Source organism: Kryptolebias marmoratus, linkage group LG9 (genome assembly GCF_001649575.2).
Source record: "Kryptolebias marmoratus isolate JLee-2015 linkage group LG9, ASM164957v2, whole genome shotgun sequence".
Classification (NCBI taxonomy): Eukaryota; Metazoa; Chordata; class Actinopteri; order Cyprinodontiformes; family Rivulidae; genus Kryptolebias; species Kryptolebias marmoratus.
The window spans coordinates 5,182,293-5,205,967 of record NC_051438.1 but is presented as its reverse complement, the minus strand read 5'-3'; the positions used below and the strand labels follow the sequence as shown (position 1 = coordinate 5,205,967).

The 23,675-nt window shown below is 43.4% G+C and overlaps 1 protein-coding gene across 3 annotated transcripts in view; it reads left to right on the top strand.

Moving 5' to 3' along the window:
• The first annotated feature begins 4,556 nt into the window (after positions 1 to 4,556).
• The window catches only part of LOC108246091 (protocadherin-10), a 32,960-nt gene continuing 13,841 nt past the window's right edge, over positions 4,557 to 23,675 (top strand). The window contains exons 1-3 of one of the 3 annotated variants that reach the window (XM_017433451.3): positions 4,557 to 7,560; positions 12,865 to 12,923; positions 13,054 to 13,160. In XM_017433451.3, coding sequence (XP_017288940.1) covers positions 5,065 to 7,560; positions 12,865 to 12,923; positions 13,054 to 13,160 — 2,662 coding nt within the window. In that variant the 5' untranslated portion in view covers positions 4,557 to 5,064. The remainder of the gene's footprint in view (positions 7,561 to 12,864; positions 12,924 to 13,053; positions 13,161 to 23,675) is intronic. The other 2 variants (XM_025009909.2, XM_017433454.3) reach the window with 2 other exon arrangements.

Here is a 23,675-nt window from a genome sequence, read left to right as displayed (position 1 = left end):
GCCTCCTTCTGAAAATCCCAAACAGAAGTAAGAATTGGGACTAATTTTCACACCGTATTTTTTTGAAAGACCATTCACCCATCATTCTCTTTGTATTCAGTGGATTTCTCCTGACCAGACCTCAGATCAGCTTTCATCATTTGTACACTGAAGTAAATCTCTTAAACCTTCCTCCTGTGTTGATTCCTGCGTGCAGAAGCTTATTTGCTGCAGTAAATATGATAAAGACCATCTTATGTTGACAAAAGACTGAGTTACAGCTAATCTGGTCAAACCTCGACAAGAACAACATGCGTTATCCCATGTGATATTGCAAGATGTCACTCAGAGTACGTGTTGTAAATGACTCAGCGACTACCAAACCAAATGTTAGCTTGATATTTGTGAAATTGGCTGAGGCATAGCCATTTTTGTTTGCTAAGGTTGTTGAGCTGTGGCGGCCATCTTCATTGACCTCAAAAGTTAGTTAGTTATAGATGTACATCCAGTGATTGCTTTCTGAAAGTAGTGACTGTTAGGATTTGTTCATTGTTGTTCATGTTCCTGTAATTCTGTTTTACTTCTGTTTTAGTAATATAGATATCACTATAACAGCTAATATCTTACCTGTTATAGATAGCTCTTTTAACAGCCTTAGTTTGGAAACTTAATCCTGACTGAACTGATGAGCTAACTGCTAGTCTGAACATGGCTAAAGGTAGGAGACTAGTTGGTGACCTCAAATAGGTGAATTTTTAGTCTTACTGATTTCTGAGTGTTTGTGACCAGTAGCTGTGCTTTGAATGACCAGATGTTGAAAATCACACCCTATCTCTGTGTGCACGGCTTATAAAACTGTATTCAGGGCTGTGCACCTTCGCCCACATTGCACCCACCTCGGCAGCCACCCCACATTTAGGACCTAATCTGCTGGAGTACGCTTTAGAAATGGATATAGGCAGATTGGGATCAGTTTTTCAGTAACACTCAGCATTCACCTGTTTTTTGTGGGTTTTTTTGCAATCTGACTACTTCTGAATACTTTGTTCTATTTTAGCCGTTCATGCATCAAAATGTTCAGCTCATCCAGGAGCTGGGAGCTTCGACTTCTTCAGTTCTTTCAAAACATTGTTATCTTTTAAATCTCCTTCAGTTTATTTGCTATTTTTTGTGCTACTTTTATTTTTCAGCAAGCCACATGGCATTTTTAACTTTTAACTAGTCTTTTGCTGCTTTTAGCTGTAATCTAGCGTTTTGCTAATTTCAGTTTTATTCTAGTGTTTTGTTGCTTTTAGCTAGCATTAAGCTATTTTTTTGCTTTGAGCTAGCATTTGCTCCTTTTAGCCAGCGTTTTAGCAAATAGTTTTTTTCTTTGAGCTTTCAACAACTCAGTTTCAGCTTCAGCAGGTTTCAGTCAAATCATTCAGCGCTCAGTGTTCACAGTGCATTTGAACAAAAATGCAAATGTTTCAGATTTTTTTTTATCATCAGTGTGGTATTTAGGCCTGGACCTGTTTTCTGTCAGAGGACAGCTCCCTTGGGCGTGTCAAACTACAGCTCTAGCCATCTTGAGATGGGTCAGAAATGTCTGTGACAAATGACAGTTTAGTGAGGAAAATTTGTCTCACAAATTTTTCTGAACAGGTTCAAAACTCAAGGACTACATGCCTGTGTCAAGACTCACCATGAACACTTTGGAGACTTATCTTATTTAGACAAATGACAGATTTGAAGTTGTTCTGGTCAAAACTTGAAAACAACATTGTGCACAATCTCACACTCAAAGTATGTGTTGTGAATGACTCTCAGCGACTGCTACGTCAGATATTAGCTAGATATCTATTAAACAGACTAAGTTATAGCTAGTTTTGTGTTGGCTGATTTTGATTAGCTGTGGTGGCCATCTTGAATGGGGTTGACACCAAAAGTTAACGAGTTGAAGATGCACATCCAGTGATTACTTTCGGAAAGTTTCATAAAAATCTGCCCAGTGCATAATGAGATATTTTGCTAACAGACAGACAAATACACAGTCACTGGCAAAAACGACATCACCTACCTTCCACTTTTTGGCGGTGGGTGATTACATGTATTTTGAAAATGAAGGCTATGGAAACATTTATGAAGTGGTGAGAGATTGGAGCTGTTTCACAGCAGCAGCAGACCACTTTAGTCAGGTTCAGACTAGCCGCTGGCTCATCCCTCCTGTTTCTACTGAGGCCATTCAAACAGCTATCTGCAGCAGGTAAGATATTAACTGCTCCATGGCAGGACGTCTGAACCCAGGGCCCCAATATTCTATTGTTTTCTTGAGCGGATGTTTTCCTGGCTGTCTGATTTGACTTATTCCAACTGAGGTGCAATTCCAGATCGCTGGGAAGGTTTAATTAGATGACGCCTCCATCGATTAACGCACTGGTTACTGCTTAATTTGCTTCAGATGCTTTACAGTTTTAAGTCAATACAGTACTCCTTCCTTCCTTCCTTCCTTCCTTCCTTCGGCTGCTCCTTCCTGCAGGGGTCATCACAGGAAGCGAACTCGGACGGGAGATTTGGCAAATGTTTCACAGCAGATGTCCATCCTGACGCAAGCTGGGCTCAAACCTGCAGCTTCTGCATTACGAGACCACTGCACTGACCACCGAGCCACCACACCTCCAAAGTCAATATAGTACTACTAATGATACTAAATGACTTCACTCTGTTGTATTCAGAGCCATATTCCTGATGCTGTTTTATGTAATTATTCTGCATTATCACCTTCACCTCCAGGTCCACGCAGCAAATTCTGTTCATGTAAATCCTATCCTATTTTTTTTTCTAAAATCAGATCACAGGACTGCATTTTTTTTCTTTTATTAAAGCAGAACTCAGTAGCTGCGGCTGACTTTGCTCTGTGTAATCTGGAGCCATTAGGATAAACTGTTCGTGCTGCTTTATAAAAGACTGTCGCAGTGTTGCAGATATTCTGCAGATATTTCGCTCTCATTGCCATGACGCTTTAAAATGATTTGCTCCATGAGAAACATAGACTTTCCTTTTGAGTTTGAACAGAGAATCAGCTCAGATCCTGTGGTTTGAGTAGCAGCGGCTAATTAAAAAGGAAATCTGTAACAGAGCAGACTCTCGACATTTCAGATGGTCGGCCAATAGTTTTTCTGTGCTTCAGACTTTAGATTTTGACATTAAAGCTTAGAGCAGCTCTGCTCTGTGTGGCTCAGGCCCTGTTTACATGTTCACAATCTCCAGGAAACGTTAGAGAGGGGAAAAGTTACACGTTTACACAGATATGCTGTCCTCCTTGAATCCGCTGTAATTTTCATGCCAGGTCAGTAGCTGGTGCTGTGATTTTTGTACTTCGGTGACACGAGCATGCAAGCCGAGGCTGCGAGTTTCCAAAAACTTCCACTCTGAGACCTGGGTTTAAAAGGTTTTAGAGTCAGAGGATCCGATCGCTGTTGTCGTGTACACGAGCGTCTGAAACGCAACAGAAATGTTCCAGTCACTTAAAAACGGCGTCGGGTGAACAGGGCATGAACCGTGACGTTAACCACTGCTGTCATCTGCATGCATCAATAAGTGGGGTCAACAGATCGCACAAAAGACTCTGAATCTTGCTCTGAATAGCTCCTATCATTTCCAGAGAACCCCACTTCAACATGACCAGAATATCCCTTTATTCTGTTAGAAGAACCAAAACAGGAGCAACAATGTGGCGTACACATTTTTTTCCCCGTGAAAAACAACATGAACATCCTAGAAGAGAGGTTGATTTTAGGTTGTGGGTTTCTGCAGGTCAGCGTGGTCAGCTGCTTACAGCACACACTCACTGTGTTTATGTGTGTGTGTGTGTGTGCGCAGAACTACCAACAGAAATTAAAGCATTCCTTGAAGGGAATGCACATCGCCCGCCACCTTTTTCGATAAAGATCATTTTATGTAGAGAACTGATGGATTTGTAGCCGTTTTAGTCACAAACCTTGTAGACAACATTATAAACAGTCTAACATATAATGAGATGTCACCTTCAGAGTATGTGCTGTGAATGACTCTCTGCTACTACCACACCAAATCTTAGCTCAATATCTGAGACTGATGGAGTCAGAGCCTCCAAGAGCGAGCTGCAGGTTCACATGTGACCGCTGGGGGGAGCCCGCGCTCCACGGATCAGCTGCTGTCTCTGCTGGAAACAAACAGTTGGATGGGATTATAGCGCGTGCACGGCGACTCATTCACAGCATCACATCACAAAATGCGCGTGCACTAGCCGGTTCGGTCCATAAACACACACACACACACACACACACCGGGTCAAACAAGTACTGTTCTCCCTCTGATCGCTTCATTAGTCACGTGACCGCGGCTCACGGTGTGTCAGCTGATCAGTCCGGGTCCTGAAGGTTCATCTGGGTCCCTCTCCACACCCCCACCCCCACCTGCACCGTCCTGTCCCTCACAGAGAGACCGGTCCGGACCCTCAGAGACCTCGAGAGCCACAGCGAGGACGACAGGAGGACGTTGACTGACAGGCTGAGGAACCAATCAGCAGCCAGCTCCGAGCCGCGGGGCTGCGGGGGGGCGGGGCCGCGTGGGGAAAAGGCAGAGAGTTGAGTAAAGCGAGTCAGAACCGAGAGGAGAGGACCAGGAGCAGGACGCACGGCTCCAACTGGACTCAGAGGGACTAAAACCTGCTTCTGACACGCAGCTGGGGGGTGCAGAGGAAAACCTGACACCAGTTTGTTTCATGGATTACAGATCCAGAGATCAGATTCTGCTTCAGAGTTCAGATTCTGCTTCAAAGTCCAATACGCGCCGGACTCTGCGCTCCGGGACGCACCTGGAGCATCCAGAGCGCGGAACCTGAACCCAGAGCAGAGCAGAGCAGAGCAGAGCAGAGGGCGGCGCAACAAAGTCCGGCTGCAGGTCCAGAGGGCTCCTGTTCTTGTGGGACAGCCGGCTGTGGAGCCGTCCGGACCGGAGCAGCAGCTGGATGCGGACTCTCTGTCCACCCGCACAGGACCTGCATGACATCCGTCTCTGTTGTTGGTTGTTGTTGTTTACCAAAGTGCGCTTGTTGTCCCGGAGATGCTCGCGCTCCTGCTGCTCGTGTGGCTCGCGGCCGGAGCGCGCTCCCAGATCCGGTACTCCGTCCCGGAGGAGGCAGACCGCGGCACGCTGGTGGGGAACATCGCTGAGGACCTGGGTCTGGACCTGACCAAGCTGGCCTCCCGCCGCTTCCAGGTGGTGCCCAGCTCCAGGAGCCCGTACCTGGAGGTGGACCTGGAGAACGGCTTCCTGGTGGTGAAGGAGCGCGTGGACCGGGAGCAGATCTGCAGGCAGAGCGCGAGCTGCCAGCTGAACATGGAGGTGTTCCTGGAGAACCCGCTGGAGCTGTTCCGCATCGAGATCGAGGTGGTGGACATCAACGACAACCCGCCCAGCTTCCCGGAGCCGGACCTGACCGTGGAGATCTCGGAGAGCGCCACCCCGGGCACCCGTTTCCCCCTGGAGAGCGCCTTCGACCCGGACGTGGGCTCCAACGCGCTGCGCACCTACGACCTGACCACCAACAACTACTTCTACCTGGACGTCCAGACCCAGACGGACGGAAACAAGTTCGCCGAGCTGGTCCTGGAGAAGCCGCTGGACCGGGAGCAGCAGGCGGCGCACAGGTACGTCCTGACGGCGGTGGACGGGGGCCAGCCCCCCCGGACCGGCACCGCGCTGCTGGTGGTCAAAGTCCTGGACTCGAACGACAACGTGCCGGTGTTCGAGCAGCCGGTGTACACGGTGAGCCTGGCCGAGAACGTCCCGGTCGGGTCCCTGGTGATCCAGCTCAACGCCACGGACCTGGACGAGGGTCTGAACGGGGAGGTGGTGTACGCCTTCAGCAACCACATCTCCAGCCGGGTCAAGGACCTGTTCGGCATAGACCCGCGCACCGGGCGCGTGGAGGTGCGCGGCGAGGTGGACTTCGAGGAGACCGGCCTGTATCAGATCTTCGTCCAGGCCAAGGACCTGGGTCCGAACGCCGTGCCCGCGCACTGCAAGGTGCTGGTGAAGGTGGTGGACGTGAACGACAACGCGCCGGAGATCACCTTCAGCACCGTGACGGAGTCCGTCAGCGAGAAGGCGGCCCCCGGGACCGTGATCGCCCTGCTCAGCGTCACAGACCGGGACTCGGAGGAGAACGGCCAGGTCCACGTGGAGATTCTCGGGGAGGTTCCGTTCAAACTCAAGTCGTCCTTCAGAAACTACTTCACCATAGTGACGGACGGGCTGCTGAACCGCGAGCAGGCGGACTCCTACTCCGTCACCGTGGTCGCGCGGGACAAAGGAAGCCCCTCCCTGGCCTCCAGTAAGTCCATCCGGGTCCAGGTGTCGGACGAGAACGACAACGCGCCCACCTTCACTCAGTCTGTGTATGACGTGTATGTGACAGAGAATAACGTGCCAGGGGCCTACATCCACGCAGTGACGGCTCTGGACCCGGATGTGGGTCAGAACTCCCTCATCACTTACTCCATCTCAGAATGTGACATTCAGGGCATGTCTGTGAAGACCTACGTGTCCATCAATGAGGAGACCGGGTACCTGTACGCCCTCCGGTCCTTTGACTATGAGCAGCTGAAGGACTTCAGCTTCATGGTCCGGGCCCAGGACTCAGGGGCCCCCCAGCTTTCCTCCAACGCCACTGTCAAAGTCATAATTGTGGACCAGAACGACAACGCCCCATCGGTTCTGGCCCCGCTGGGGAAGAACGGGACTGCCAAGGAGCCCCTCCCGCGCTCAGCTGAGCCTGGCTACTTGGTGACCCGGGTCGTTGCCATGGATACGGATGACGGAGAGAATGCCCGTCTGTCCTACAGCATCCAGAGAGGGAACGAGAACGGCATGTTCAGGATGGACTGGAGGACGGGTGAGCTCAGGACCGCCAGACGGGTCTCGCCTAAGAGAGACCCCCACCAGGTGTACGACCTGCTGATCGAGGTCCGAGACCACGGCCAGCCCCCCCTGTCCTCCAGCGCCAGCGTGCTGGTGGTGCTGGTGGACAGCGTGGCTGCTGGCCGAGGCGCCGGGGACAAAGTGGGCACCAGCAAGTCCAAGGACGGCTCCTTGGACCTGACCCTGATCCTCATCATTGCCCTGGGCTCCGTCTCCTTCATCTTCCTCCTGGTCATGATAGTTCTGGCCGTTCGGTGCCAGAAGGACAAGAAGCTGACCCTGTCCCCCTGCCTGGGCTGCAGCTCCTGCTGCTCCCGGCAGGTCCGCTCCCGCAAGAAAAAGCTCAGCAAGTCCGACATCATGCTGGTCCAAAGTACTGTTAACGTCAGCGGGACCGGGACCGCTCAGGTCCCTGTGGAGGAGTCCGGAAGCTTCGGTTCCCACCACCAAAACCAGAACTATTGCTACCAGGTTTGTCTGACTCCAGAGTCTGCCAAAACGGACCTCATGTTCTTAAAACCGTGCAGCCCATCCAGGAGCTCAGACACTGACCACAACCCGTGTGGGGCCATAGGGTCCGGGTTCCCAGACCCGCAGCCTGACATCATATCAAACGGCAGCATCTTGTCGAACGAGGTAAGAGTCCACCCAACACCTACTGAAACCTGGTTCTGGACCAGGATCAGTTCTGTCTGACCAGATTAGTTCCTGTGTCATTAAAGAACATCAGCTAAATCAGAGTTGGCCTAATGTTTAGTTCTCACCCTAAACACTAATGTTTACAGCAACAAAGTCACACGAAACAGCATTATTTGAATCATTAAAGTACATCCTAAAAACAACAACAACTCTAAGACATTCCTAAAAGTCTCATCCATCTACCTTACCACATAAAATACTTCAGAAAAGAAGAGCAGCCATTAAAACAGGCAGATTGAGAAGAGCCAGGATCAAATCCACAAATCCTACTAAAAGCCAGACAGATGGGTACAGAGCCGAGTGTTTAACCGCTTCTATTGCTGAGATCTGAACAAACTGAAGGGTCCAGTTCTGTTTTAGTTCCAGTCCAGTGCAGGAGTGCATTCTGTCTTACAGGAAACACACAGACTAACATGCCTCCTCTGGCATGCAGCTCCCTGACGGGAGGAGAGCTCTGACCGTATACGAGCTTCCACATGAGACAGAAACTGACAGATTCAATAATGTTTTCCCAGATCAGTAAGGTAAACTTTTAGTATGAAACAGTGAAAATAAAGTAATTGTTTTCTCGTCAGAAAACGTGCGTCTGTTCCTCCAAAAGTTGTACTGATTTCAGTGTAATAGTACTGTAGTGCTGGCATGTGGCGAGCAGGTTAAACAGGAAGTGATATGAGAGCGAGCACGTCCGAGAATGGTCCTGATTTATACTATTAATGAACCAATGAATGCTTTATCTGAAAATATGGATTCAGAAATAAAATAATAAATTAAAAAAATTGTCTTAACATGTTGAAAAGGAGCAGGAAGAAGCTGTTTTTATCTCACCCCTCCGTCTCGGTTACACAACGAGCTGACTTCTTATTTCCTTTATCTTAACTGCATGTTGGTGACAATAGTGTCATTGTTACATAGATACACACATTTATACATACTTTTTTTTACAAGCTTACATTTGTAAACACACATACAGAAAAGTATATACATGTACTGTTCTGTGTACATGTACACAGAACAGGGCTGCCACTGACAGCCATTTTTATTTAATCTGTTGACTAATTTATTGACTAATTTAAATGACCAATTTTCCTCCAAAAACTATAATTAACAATTTTATTTTTGTTAGTATCTCACTAAATAAAATGTAAACAAAAGCATTTAAATTAAAGTACAAAATATGGGTTTAAAGCCACACATCAAACATGACAAAATAAGTCAAATAAAGCACTGTTTCTTTTCCGTAGTCAAGGACAAAAGGCCTGAATATTCATCATGTTGTAAGGATACTGTTGGTAAGAACTGCAGCAAACTGTGGAGAGAAAAACCTTCTGCAGGAATCCAGTGTCATGGTTTTATCTTCAGAAACAGATAAATGAAATAACAGCAACTTAACATGGAATAACTGACTCAGTGGTCTTCTAACTACACTTTTTATTTCATATCCATTTTTTATATCAAACTCTGTATACGTATTATATTTGTGGGACATTTATTTAAATGTCATTCAATTTTCTATTATCTACCCTATTAAGTGTTTTAAACAGGCAGAAGGAATGAATGCATAAAGGCTGCATGTGTTGTGTTGAAGTACAGTGGATTTCCAGCCACCAGGGTGTGTGCTGCGATGAATGAAAAAAAAAAAGGGACAAAAAAAAAATCAAGATCTTTTCTTTTAGCAATAGCTTTAATATACCACCGGCTGAAAACAGCAGAGGTTAAAGGGAAAAACGGAGCAAAGCTGGTGGGGGACCGGTCTTGATGGGAGAAAACAATAGAACACAACACCGGACCGACACGGCATTAATCAGCTGAGCATGGGCCCAGATTCTGGTGTGAAAGTTTCCTCAAACATTTATTCACTGTAATATGTAGCAGACAGACAGCCTGTGTGACTTCACAGAGAGCACTTAGCAGCTTAAAAACCTTACGGAGGTTTTGTTTCCGGCTCAGCGGCTCCTGTGTGCGTCGAGCCCAAACATTCCTTTGATATCAGCTAGCCTAAAATACTTTAAGCCTCGCCGGCCTTTGAAAACCTTTATAACCCAGCTTGTCCAGTGCTGTAGATCTGCTTTTACGACACAACATGAATCTTTTAGGTTGTACCGAGCCGACAGGAACTGGACTGGCGTACGCAGTGCGTGGAGAAAACGGTTATTTTGGTCGAAGCGTTTGAAGACAGTGGCCCCCACGTTGTCTTTACATCACAGACCAGTTTCCACAGAGCCACTGGGAAAAGAAGCTCCCCAGTGAAGTTTGGTTTTTACTCATTTTTGCTAGGGTTAGCTTGTAGGTTTGCTAGTTTGCGGAAAAATAACTGCGACCGAGTGACGCGAAGGGAAAGAGGCGCGAACAGAAGTGGTCATTGTTCTAAAACAAATAGCCCTAACCCCACTGTAACGTATATAAAAGCATTTATACAGATTTGTTAGATAGATATATAGAAAGAAAAGTTGATTATTTCTGTGCGGCCTGGTGCGAAGGTTCCAAGGCCTGGTACTGGTCCTCGGCCTAGGAGTTGGAAACCCCTAGTGTAAATTATGAAAAGAAAACATCATGAAAATTATGCTCAGAATAAAAATATTGGCGTCCACAGATCATCGTAATTGATTATGTTGATTTTGGCAGTGATTAGTAGCAGCCCTAAAACATGCAAGCATGTGTACTATTTATATATGAGTGTGTATATGCAAACATACATGTTCATATATGTCAGACCAACCTCTGCCTCAGCATCTCTCATAAAAACCCTATCTTTGTACCACGTTTGGAACCAGATCATGTTTGGACTCAGTATTTCACCCATTCCACGGCTTAACTCCACAAACAGAAATGGCGTTTTAGTGCCGTTCGAACAAGTTTGACTCCTTCTTCAGACTTTATTTTTCTCCTCGAAAAGAAAAACATTTTTACAGCATTTGTGAGCTAAAAAAAAATGAACCGGATCAGTGAGTTTTAATAATCTTGATTATAAAAATATGTATGAGTGTGGCTTTAGACATCATGTCTAAAGCCAGCTTTATGAATTATCCCTAAGGCTCTTTGCTGCAATATTGTTAATGAAGATGATGTATTTTTATAGGAGTTGCCGTAAACCTCTGCTCAGTAATTCAGATCAGGTGGCCCCGATGCTCCAGGACTTGTTTTCTCTTACTCCATATGGAGATGCTTCTTACACTTTCCCTGCGTACGGGTTGTGTTTGAGGTTTTACAGCTTATTTAGTCATCTGCTATTACACCAAGGAAGTTATTTTCATTTTCATTAATGTGTCATACAGGAGCCATTTCCCCCGGCTCAGCTCTTAATGAGCGTTAGTGTACACGATGACAGATTTCTGACATGTTGGGAGGTGGAATCTAAATAAGAAACTCCACATTTATGTTGTGTTTTCTCCTGTTTCAAACCATTGGTGCACAAGAAGCGTATATTGGCTGTGTGTGTGTGTGTGTGTGTGTGTGTGAGAGAGAGAGAGGAACATTAAGATTAAGGTTATTGATCACAATGTTGCTGAGTTGCAGTAACACAGATGTGTGCGATGCCCACGGCAGCCTGAACACAAGCACGACTACATTTTGTTCCTCGGCAACATTTTCTCTACAGTCTGCCATGTTTTATCATGTAACCACTTTTTTTTTTTTTTACTAAGAAGTGTCTGATTATAGGGTGGATAATTAAAATGTTATTGATTTAATAATAAAGCATCCACAATTTCTTAAATACAACACATTTTAAAAATACACCAAAAACGGTGCAACAGAACATGTAATTCTTTATTTAAAAACTAAAAATTTACTTGTTTTATAGTTTGGGATAATTGTAGAAAACTAAAATACAGTATTTTTAAACGTTGTTCTTTCCACACTTTACCTTTCTATTTTCTCAGACATAAAAATTTAAATTGCTCATGCAAGCCTTTAATTATATATGAAATAGGAACATATTTTTGTTCACACACTAAAACACTTTGTGGACTTAGTTAAAAAATCTACTGTATAGTGTAAATGAAGATTATTTGCCAAAACACAGGTTAGTCCAACCCTAAAACAAAATTTCCTTTTTTTTCTTTGAATTCTCCCGTAAATGGAAACAGAGTTGAGCAAAACAAACATTATATTGTGCTGTGTGATTTGGTCTATAAACCCATTAAGAACACAGGTAACATTTGTATTTTTAAGAAAGGTTATGTGATTTCTTGTTATCTGGTTTTTGTATACCTAATGTTCTGTACATCTGTGTTTTTAAGCTTCTTAAAAGGCCTGAAAATGAACAAAGAAATCTTTAAATGTGAGTCCAGAAAAGGGTGGAAATTTGAAATAGTATGGAGCAACTCTGTGTAAGTTAATAATAAAAAAAACATTCTAGTGGAAAAATATTCCTCACATGTGCGTTTCAGGTGAGACTAATACAATACATGTTCTTCACATATAAAACCCAAAAGTCATATTATAATTTATTTTTAGTACATAAAATATCCTGTAAAATGAATGTATTTTGTTATTAATGTGTGATTTGATTCATGAAGGAGGATGTTGTGTTGTTTTGTTTACAATAACTTATGTTTTAGTGGAAGTTTTGTCGAACAGCTTTCAGCTTGACTTAGACAAAGCTTTGTCTAAAACAGGCGTAGGATTCTTATTTTTTTGTAGTGGAACATCTTTACCTGCACATACAACTAATTCAGAAGTTGTGTTGACGTGTTTTCGTGTTGGTAATTTAGCTGAAGTGCTAAGCTAACATTACCTTGAGTGCTACGCTAACGTTAGCTCGAGTTAGCTGAAGTGCTACGCAAACATTAGCTCCTCTATTTTCATTTGACTGCTCAGTTGTGACATTTTATCTCTGTTGCACTGATTTATGTGCTGTCAAATCTCACCAAACAGTTGTTGACATTTAAACTTTGTGCTAAATGTTAAACGTTATAATTCGTTGTGGCCTGCAGCGGACACAGGCAGGAGGCTACAGGAGCCTGCGGTGGACAAAATACAATACTATTGTTCAATGTGAACATGAAACGTGACAAAAACTTAGCATTTTAAGTAACATTCTTATATTGAAAAAAAAAAAAAAATCCAGACCATTCCACTTTTTACTGTAAACAAAATTTTTAACATTCAGATCCGCAATTCTGTCTGTGTTTTAATCCCAGAACAATCATGGCACACACATGTGTTCTGTATGTTTTTATCTGCTAACTGGTCCGTTAGGCGCTTAAACATCGCACTGAACAGCAGCTTTCTCTCTTTCAGACCAAACATCAGCGAAGTGAACTCAGCTACCTGGTGGACAGGCCGAGGCGGGTCAACAGGTAAACCCAGAGCCGGGTCTTCTGTTCTGCACCAAGTCTGCGCTCACATCTGCCTTCTGCTTTAACACTTTGGAGGATGGGATCAGCCAGGATGAAAAGTTTTAATGCTTTGACGTGACTGTGTTTTCAGCTCAGCCTTTCAGGAGGCAGATCTGGTCAGCTCTAAAGACAGTGGCCACGGAGACAGCGAGCAGGGGGACAGTGACCACGACGCCACGAATCGAGGACATTCCTCTGGTAGGAGAAGAACGCCTCGCTCCTGCTGCCTCGGTGAAATCCTTTCCGTTTGTTGTGCATGCTTCAGTGTAAATGAGTGGCTCTCTGGGTTCTATAAGAAGGGGGTAGGATTTGCTGATTTGCATGTAGTTGTCATGCAGCGCGGGTCCAGAGTCCCCTCCAGTCCTGGAATCAAGTCAGGCTGGTCAAACCAAAGTGTTTTTTATTTCAAGCAGGAGTTAGGATGGTTTGAGTTCCACAGAGTCCAGCAGTCAGTGTTTAAGCAGCGACTTATGTTACTGTCTCTGAGGTTCAGATCCTGTCCTCACAAAGTGTCTGATGGGAACGTCTCTTTTTTAACCGTGGAGTTATTCCTGCTTCGTGTCGATCTGCTGTTGGTGGGAAAACAAACGCACCTCTGCTGTGTAAATATATGACGGTCGTAATGAGGAGCTTGCTCACTCGTCAGGATGTGACGAGCGTTTTAACGAGGCTGCACTCACACCGAGGCACCGGGATGCAGACCAAACAGGCTGAGGCTGCTGCAGACAAAACAGCCAATTCATCGCTTCATTCCATTCATTCATTCATTTTTTATTTTTATTTTTTACTGTTAATCTGTAAGTGCTCACCTCTGCCTAGCTCCCCACTGATTGTATCATTTCATACCGACCTCTCTGTTGTCCGCTGCTGAAAGGTGAGGGTGGACAATAATGCTTGTGTGCACATCTCTTTGTGTGTGTGTGTGTGTGTGTGTGTGTAAGCAAAATATCTCATAAACCACTGAATGAGTGTTAACGAATCTCTTAGAAGTAATCATGGGATGTAAATCTACTGTATGTCACTTTTGGCCAAAGCTACGGCGAGCCTCTGCAGAGGGACCAAAGGGCTGCATGTGGCCCTAGAGCCACAGGTTGCAGACCCCTGGTTACAGGAATACACAACATACTCATTATTCAGAGGACTCATGTTTGAGCCCTGCTAGAATACGGATTTTAGTTTGGTTTTCAACCAGCTGTGGTGAAATGCAGACCGAAAATCAGACGATTTTCACTTTTAGCCCAGATGTCTTTTCAGCCTAAAAATGTTGTAATGGCGCCCCACACACCGGGCAGACATCAGTGCAGAGCAGGAGAGGACAGGCTTTCTGAACTCGTGGATGTCTTATGCTCCACAGCATGATGCTGCTCAGAGTTTGTACTCCCTTCTGTCTGATTTAGTCAGACAGAGAAACAGTTCTAACTCTGACAGACAACTTCTTTGTCATCAGCACAGCTGAACGCCTGGCTGCTCTGATGGTTCGAATTACGGGGAGGGTTTAACCCCTCTAAGTAAGACAAGGACCCTCCCAAAAGAGGTAAAAACAACAGGTTGGAGGGGTTGAATTTCCATAATCCACCCGTTCTTTTTACCCCCTTTTCCTTTCTGGGCACAGGGAGCTGGTGCCTAACTCCAGCAGTCACTGTGTGAGAGGCGGGGGACACCCTGGACTGGTCTGTAGTCCATCACAGGGACACATAGAGACAAATACCCATTCACTCTCTCACTCACTCCTAGGGAGAATTTATAGTTGTCAGTATCCATAATCATACATTCTAAACTTTATTTCTCATCTTAAACATGGAAGAATCTAATATTATGATAACAGACACTGAATTATTTCAAACGGTACAGGTTGAAAGAGTTTACTTCAGTTGTTTTCCAATTATAGCAAATGCAATTATGAAATGCAGGTACTCATTGAGTGTAAACAAAGCACTCAGAAGCTTGAGTCATGTGATTGATCTACATCAAGCTGGTGTAGGTAAACAAATATGGCTGGTAAGTTTAACCTTTGACCTCACTTCAGTTCTTTCCATAGGTTAAACCAGAGCATGTGGTAGTTGGCAGATTGTCTTTCCAAAGTTTTAATTTAAGGACACATTAACCATCATGTGAGAAAAATACTGTGTAGATTTTGTCTTTCTTGGTTTATAATTTTTTTACTCCGCTCTTCATAACTTTGCAGTGAGTACCTTAAATATTAGCTGCAAGTCAAATAAAGTCAGCAGGGAGGAAATATTCAAATTAAAGAACTTTTCTTTTTTAAATATTTTGGGATTAGACTGTGTGTCTTTCTAATTGTTGCCTCATTTACAGTTTTGCAAACTAACCTTAACGCTAGCAGGACCAAGTTGCTGTTTTCCTTCTGAAAATTTCTGAACTAAAAACAGAAACTCCCTCTGAGAAGGGGGAGGTGTGGAACAGTGTCTCCCTGATGACACCCCCGCCACAGGAAAAATAAGTCAAAAAATACTCTTCAAAATACACAATTTGCAATATATATTTATAAATTCAAAACACTAATTTGTTTTATCTTAGTGCCTCTACAATGAAAAAAAAGTAATGTAGTTTTATCCAGTTCATCAGCACTGGTTAAATATGTACAGCAGAGATGGCAGACATGATGTTAAAACAAAGATATAACTGTAGGACCTGTTCGAAGCGTGTGTCTGTATTGGATGGGACTGCCTTCATGTGGAAAGAAAAGACAATCCCCTGATTGTCGCTGTCTAATTTGCACACATTCTGGTCTCATGTGCGCCTGATTATATCATAAAATGAGGGAGCAAAATCAGGAATGAAAGAAATCAAAGTCCCGTCAGACTCTTGACCGAAGCCTTCTGAGGAACAGTCAGCATGAAGTCCTGTGACAGGATAAGGGGAATGGAGAGGCCATTCTGGAGGCCTGGGGTTTGAATACATTTTATTTGTTGTCCTATTAAAAACAGTAGCTAAATACTAATATAAAACCAGCAGTACTTAGTTACAAAACTTTCTCTTTAGGACCTTATTTCATCCAGCATTAGCCAAAATGTCTGTTCAGCTCAAAAACACTCACGTTGCTCTCACACACCTTTTTTTTGTTAAAAAAACCCCCAAAAAACACTATGTGACCAGCCTTTTTGTTTCTAACCTTTCATTTACATTGATATTTAAGATCACAGTATAATGTTTCATTATATGACAAGTGTGAAGCTTACGTTTTAACACCAGAGAGTGAGCAGGCTGTTTTAGAACAGTGATCTCCTCAAACAGATTGTAGACGACATTAAGGACCTAATTCACCACGAGCAGCTTGTTTAATGACACTGTAGGCAGTTCTTCACATAAATATGAGCTGAAGTTTCTCCCTTAACAGGCTGTTTTATGTTTGTGTACTTTAGACATGGGGTGTGTTTCCCTTCAGGAGGAATAAGAAGGAAAAGCTGTTGTCCTCTTATATCAGCTCCACCAGCTCCACACAAGTAGCAAACTAAAGTGAATTACAGCACCAGATCAGCTTATCAATCATTTTAAAGTAATCGTGTACAATTTTACTTCTGCTCTGTAGAAAGTAACATTAGGAGCCTGACACGCTAACATTAGATAATTAATTATCTGGTTATTAGCTTCTGAAGCGGGCCTGCAGCCAGCTGTACATATATTTCACCTGCTAGCAAGCGAACTCTTGCAGCTTGCCGTAAACGTTAGTTTCAGAACAGCGTTAGCCTGAAAACAGAGACGAGTGTTACTTTTCTGGGAGACAAGTCATGACTGACTGGAGGTTATCTGGAGGATAAAATGTACAACTAACCAATGATTTAGTTTTTTTAACAAACATAATAATGTAGGGGAATTTCCCCCATGGCTACTTTCAGGTCACGGAGCTCTTCTTTTACACCAAATAAACCAAATGGTCGCATGTAAAATCTCAATTAGTTACCCTGGTTTGAGTGGACCGTATCAGAATTTAGTGTTGAAATGAAAACAGCTCCTTGTAGGAGAAGAAAAGAAGGCAGTGTCGGACGTGCTGGGGGTCAGGAAGGGGTGTCTGTTGAGACCCCCAAGTTTTACACATCGTTTTATTTCCAACCTTCAAGTTTGTCCAAGCAGAATTGAATTGTTTTTAACAAAATAACAGCTCATCACATGGTGCTGAAAATAAAAGCGTAATAAATGCTTTTACCCATGGGTGTGTGTGTGTCTGTTAGCAAAATATCTCTTGATCCACTGGATGGATTAGAATGAAATTCTCAGGAAGTATTTACTGGATGTACAATTACAACTGATGGATTTTTGGAGTCAACCCAGTTCAAGATTGCTGCCTCAGCGAGGGGATCCTCTCAAACACAGAACTGGCTATAACTCAGTGAAACCTGCAGATAGTGGGCTCGAATTTGGTGTGGCAGTAGCTGAGAGTCGCACCACAGTGAGAGCCAGCTCCTGTGGCATTTCACCGCTGACTTTGAGTCTCCTTGCTGAGGCAAACAGGATGGTGTTAGTCTGTTACAAAGTTATCAGTCAGTGGAATAGTTTGAAACAGATTATTTCCTGGGGATTAAGTCATTGTTTGATTAGTATAATTGATGGTGTGGCTTTGCATCGCATTGTTCTGCTCCCACAGCGCAGGGAAAGAAAAAACAGAACGAGCTTTCGTCTGTGTGTGATAATGAAGTTTGTCAGCAGACATGCTGAAGTCGAACAGCGTCTGCATCTGTGTTTAAATGTTCAGATTAAATAAACCCATCATCCATCAGAACAATGAATTAACCTGCACACGCAGGACTCCCTTCTCTTTGCTGTATATTGGGAGTTAAATCACTTTTCCTTTTCATCTACATGTAACAATTATAGTCTGAATATTTTTAAGGAATGCCTGTCACCCACTGCCTTCCATGTGAGAGTTTTAAAGTAAGATCATCTTACGTTGAGAAATGATGGAGTTGTAGCCATTTTGGTCAAAGCTTGTCAATAACATTATGTTCAATTTCATTTTGTGATCTGTTGGTGTTTACACGATGTGATGCCAATGATTGGCAGCTATTTCCACACCAGATTTGAGCTCAATAGCTGTAAAATTCACAGAGGTTGAACCATTTTTGTTTAGGATAATATTGATTAGCTGTGGCAACCATCTTGAATTGGGTTTGGTCCAAATGCCAATCAGTTGTAGACGTAAAGCCAATTACTTTCATAAAGTTTCATTAGAATCCATCCAGTGGTTCATGACATATTTTGTTAACAAACAAATGAACACACACACAAACCAGGTCCTCCAGTGGTGGGCGACAACGAACCTTTAATGTTGCATACAGGCAGAGAAACAATAATAGTTCTGGGAATTTACGGAAACATTCATTGCTCTGTCAGTTCTTTTCCTTCTTGCTTTACAGTAGTAGTTATATGTTTTACTGTAGGAGTCGGGTATTTTACAAATACAGTCAGATGTTTTACAGTGTCTTTGGATGTTTTACCATGTATAAGGATGTTTTACAGTGTTGAATGTTTTACAAAGCTAATTGGATATTTTGATTGCTCTGTCCTTTAACTGGGTGGCACGGAGGTGCAGTGGTTAGTGCTTTTGTCTCACAGTGATAAGGTGACAGGTTTGCCTTCCAGCCTGGGGCCTTTCTGTGTGAAGTTTTCATGTTCTACCTGTAAACTCGTGGGGTTTTTCCAGGTACTCCTGTTTTTTTCCCACAGACCCAAAACACGCATGTTAGCAGAGGGTTCAGGAGTAGCCTTACAATCAACCGGGCAAAGCTGACCATGGGTGGGGGAGCTTGAAATTTAGAACATCAGAAATGCATTTTCCTGGCATTTGGAACAAGGCTGGGAGGGTGTTTGAAATGTCCAAAAGCAGCAGTTTTTGAGGACAATTTCTGAGAATCTTTGGCTCTTTGGAAGGACTGGGAGAGTTTTCAGACAATCAGATGGAGAATTCATTTAGCCAAGACAAGGAACTATCTCCCATGGCAGTAAACCTGAAATAAGTAATCTTGTATAATAGATTTAAATAAAAACTTATTGACTGGAGATTTAAATTGCATTGTCTTGGCTTTCCTTTTGGTTGGCAGAATTCACTCAACTGAGAGGAGAGCTATACTAGGTGTGCTAAATAAACTAAATAAACCACACAACAAAACATTGGGCAAATTAACCTTCATTTACCACGTAATGTAACAAAACTAAGGAGGCCAGCTTTCCTCGTTTTGTCCGTTCTTTTCTCGGACACTCCAGCATCTGTCACGCACTGCCTGGAAAACGACGTAGTATCCCGCCCCCAACATCGACCAATCAGAAGCCTCGGAGAATAAATGAGAACTCTTGTCCAATCAGTGTTGGTGTTACAACAACAGCGCTTGCTTGCTCAAAGATGGCTGTGCCTGTGGAGTGACGAAAATGACCACAAACAAACTCAGGGTGGAAGAAAATCACCATTTATTGTGAGTAAAATGAGATTTTGCATCGCCATGCAGATCAGGCATAACACAAGGATGCTCGTTTTCAAGATACAGGGATTAAAGAAAAAAAGGATCTTTTGATGAAATTTTTTTTTTCAAAACTTAATCATATGAAGGAGGGTCCACTGCAGCACCTGCTGCTGGTCGGAAAGAACGTCAGACTTCAGAAGTCTCCAAAAACATGAGAAAAAGTTGCTTTTTTGAAAAATAGTACTTAGAAAACACACTATATATCACGACAAAGCCTCTAAATTAGCAACACTGCTCTGACTGGCTAAAACTTTGGCTCTGGTTGGCTTTATTTGTTGAAGGCAGCGTCAGTTTAATCCCTGTTTCATGGTTAGATCAAATGGCTTTAACAGGACCACAACAAAAAACATGTTTTTTTTTTTTTTTCCTTCTCATTTTTAAAGATGACGGACAAACGTTGTGGCGACGGAGAACTTCAATCCCTGAAAATATTTTTGATCAATCAACGAAAAGTAGCCAACGAAAATGTGGCTGAATGAAGGTTTTATATGGGGATGTTTTTGCTTTTGAACCTCCTGTTCATTGGTTCATTGGTAACTCTTAATTGTCCCTAGATGTGAGCGAGAACTTGAATGCTTGTTTGTCTCGTTTGTGTCAAAGCCACTAGTTGTTGTCTGAAAAGATGCACACACCTTAAAAAGTCCCCAGCTCGTCATGGTCAGATCAACATTATTACCACCCTCCGCTGAGAGGCAAAGCAAGAATGTTTCTACTTGTTTTCGTGTGTTTGCTTGCCTGTACCGTTAGCAAATTATCTTCGGAACCACAGGATGGATTTTAATGAAACTTGCAAAAAAGTAATCATTGGATGTACATCTACAACTCATTAACTCTTGATGTCAATCCCATTTAGGCAACCTTATTAAACACAAAAACGGCTATAAATCAGTCAGTTTTACTGTGACTTTAATTGATATTGCAATTTTCCTCATTCGGATCCAAAACAGAAGAAACATCGTCTCTGTTTGAATAAAAAGCAACGATTGTTTTCCAGGTATTAAGGTGTGCAGCGAAGAGCAAGAAATGGTGTAAAACGAGGACGGCAGAATTTGTTTTAAAGGTCAGAAGCAGAATTTGGATAAACAAATACGGCACAGTACAGATAATTATCTGAAGCAAAGAGCAGCGTGTTTGTGTGACTGCATCGGTTCTTTGAAGATTTATGTTGTTGTTTAGTGAAAACGATGAAAAAGAGGATCGTGGATGCTTTTTTTCATCACAGAATGCAGTTTAAATGTCCTCGTCATTACCCAGAGAACTAGCTGAAAACATCCACCCACACTAAGATGGGCATTTTAGGCACTCTCAATTTGTCCTGGTAATTATTTGACCCCCCCCCCCCCCAACCCCTGCTCTGGTTCTGCTCCTCCAGATACATCCACCAACATGCAGAGTTTTATGCGTCTCCCAGTGTCCTTTCCCCATGCAGGCCTACTCGTTTTATCACCACAACAAGCGTCTGAACAAGTGCTGATCTCAGCTGTTGCTTTATAAGTGAAGCCCGCTACCTGTTTTTGTGGTTTTTGGTGAAAAACGACCGGTTCCACAGCGGCTGGGACTCGTGATGAATTGACGTTTCCTGCAGCCGACAAACCTTCTTGAAGCAGAAGATGGGCTGCTGCTAATCCTGTTAGCCGGGGATCCTTTACATCCGTTTATTTTCAACAGCCCAATGGATAGACGTGGAAAGAGGATGCAACTTCAGATTTGGACTCTTTTTAAATCACCTAAGATGGCTGCCACTGCCAGTCGACCTTAGCTCACACAAAAAAGGCTACAACTCAATATATTTCACAGATGTTGACCTAAAATTGGTGAAAATGGTGCAAAATTAGCTTGTGTTGCACTACATCTGGGCTAACACATAATACTGCACAAGATTGTTTGTAATGTTATTTTCAAGGTTTGACCAAAACAGTGCGACAGGCTTTAAATTTATTTTAATTTTCTTTTTTTTTTAGTTTGGTGTATGTTTCTCAACTAGGAGCTCATTTCTGATGTGATTAGAATCCTGGTGCAGAACAGATTTCCTGTCCTCATCGCGGTTAAAGTGCACTTTAATAATCCAACGTGTTTGACACACTGGGAGCCGAACGAGCTCCTCTTCAGTCCCTCCTCCACCCTCCTCCTTAGGCCTCTAATTCACCTTATCCCCCTCAGTAACAGCTGACTGACCGGTAATTTATTTCTCAGACCTCTGCACACAAATTACCAAATGAAGGTTATTATGAAGATTTGTGTTCGCCCTGTGTGCTGAGCTGGGAGGAGGTTCAACGTGCGGCCCCCAGCTTCTGTCCCGTCATCAGCCACGGGTTTTTACACGACTCGGCCGGAAGGACGTGTCAGACTCGAAGCGGCTGGACTGAAGTCATGTTAAGTGTTTGCTCCAAAAGAAACTAAAGGCACTTTCACAAAAAGGCTGACGTCAGTGCATGACGTGACGAAGAGTCTGAGGCAGCTTAGACACTGACTGGTGTGTATGTGTGTGTGTGTGTGTGTGTGTGTGTGTTAAGAGGTTCACATTCTTAGCTGAAATGTTTTTTTTTTTTCTATTTTGTAAACTCTTCAGAAATCCTTTAACAATGATAGCTCATCCACATTCAGACTCACTTCTTCTCGGGACAGGTAGTGGATTTGTGTGAAAAAGAACTACAGGTTAAAGCTGGGTGGGAGTTTTCTGGCTTTTCAAAAAGATCTACAACTGTTGGTGTGACATTTTTCCTCAGAACATAAACAGGCGTTCGCTGCCAGTGCTGAACAGAACAAGTGTTCTTGACACTAAATCCCAGAGTTCTCGCCGCTTTAAAAGGCCTTCATTCAGCGCACAAGGTCTGAAATTTACAGGCTGTATTCATCAAATCGTTAACTTGGCTGAGATTCATACGAAAACGGTCCTAGAAAATAAAATGAAATAGAATGTCTCTTGAACCTCTGAGCTTGACATGTGCTACATGTGAGAGGAAGTTCAGTCCTTCCTTTGAGAATATAAAATGGCTTTATAAATAAATAAACCTAAAACTCTATATTTCATAATTATCACATTAACATAATATGTGAAGTGATTATAATTGTGTCCTATTTGACTCACTGTTGATGGTGATTATACAGTGGCATGAAATCTGTTTCGTTGTTGTCAGCTTTTTTTTGTTTCTGCTTCAACACGGAGTTAACCTGCTCAGACTGGGGTCGTCATGACAACACCTCATCTAAACAATCGTAGCTTTATTATTTTTGACAGTAGAACGTCTTGTTGCGCTCTGGCACGTTTCTCCTGACGTGTTTTTCACGAGGAGGCGTTTGTTGCCCCCTCTCTGTCCGAGGTTACATGTTCCCCCGCCTCCAGCCTGTCACAAACAAAACCTGCGGGGAACTCGTCTCCCCCAAACCACAAACACTGGTAAGACTTGGTTTTGCTAGAAACGTTGCGTTTTGTGTTAAATTCAATCATTTCTGGATGCTTAGGTGGACTTCTGCCTGACCTCTGCTCCCCCTCCCCCCACACTTGCCTAACCTCCCTCCTATAAACACACACACACACACACACACACACACACACACACACACACACACACACACACACACACACACACAGGTTGACAGACAGAGCATCGGAATATCTTTGTAAAGTGGGGAAAACAGGTAGAGCATTCAAATAAAAACACATTTCTGTTCATTTCCCGAACCAATCGCTTTTATTCCAGCCCTAGTTTCTATCCTCCTGAACTGAGTGACTCACTCAAATGTGCCAACAAAACAATTTATTTTGCCAAAATGTCAAGAAATTGAGATGTCTTGATCTGGTTTAGTGATTTAGATTTACACTTTATTCTCCATGTTTTTTCCTTGTTTTTCTGGGGGACTTTTATCCTCGTCTAAAATGGAGAGCTTTATATCTAATTATGGTGGGTTTTTTTTTGTTTGTTTCTTTTCTTTTATTGTTTGTTTGTTTGTTAGGCAGTAAGTCAGTAGCCAGTGGGGCTTCAGCCTGCTCCCTCTGTAACCCGTACAAGTTATTATCTTCCATGTTAGCGGTTGTATTAAAATGTAATGGAATGGTGTATTTATGGCATGTTAGTTAATATTTAATAAGGAGCCCCTCTCGTTAGGAGACTGGGCACTTTTCCAAGCTGTTAGCGACAGCAAGCCAAATTAATCCGCTTTGTAACAAAGCAAATTCCCACTTTGCTGACCCCTACAGACACACACACACACACACACACACACACACACACACACACAC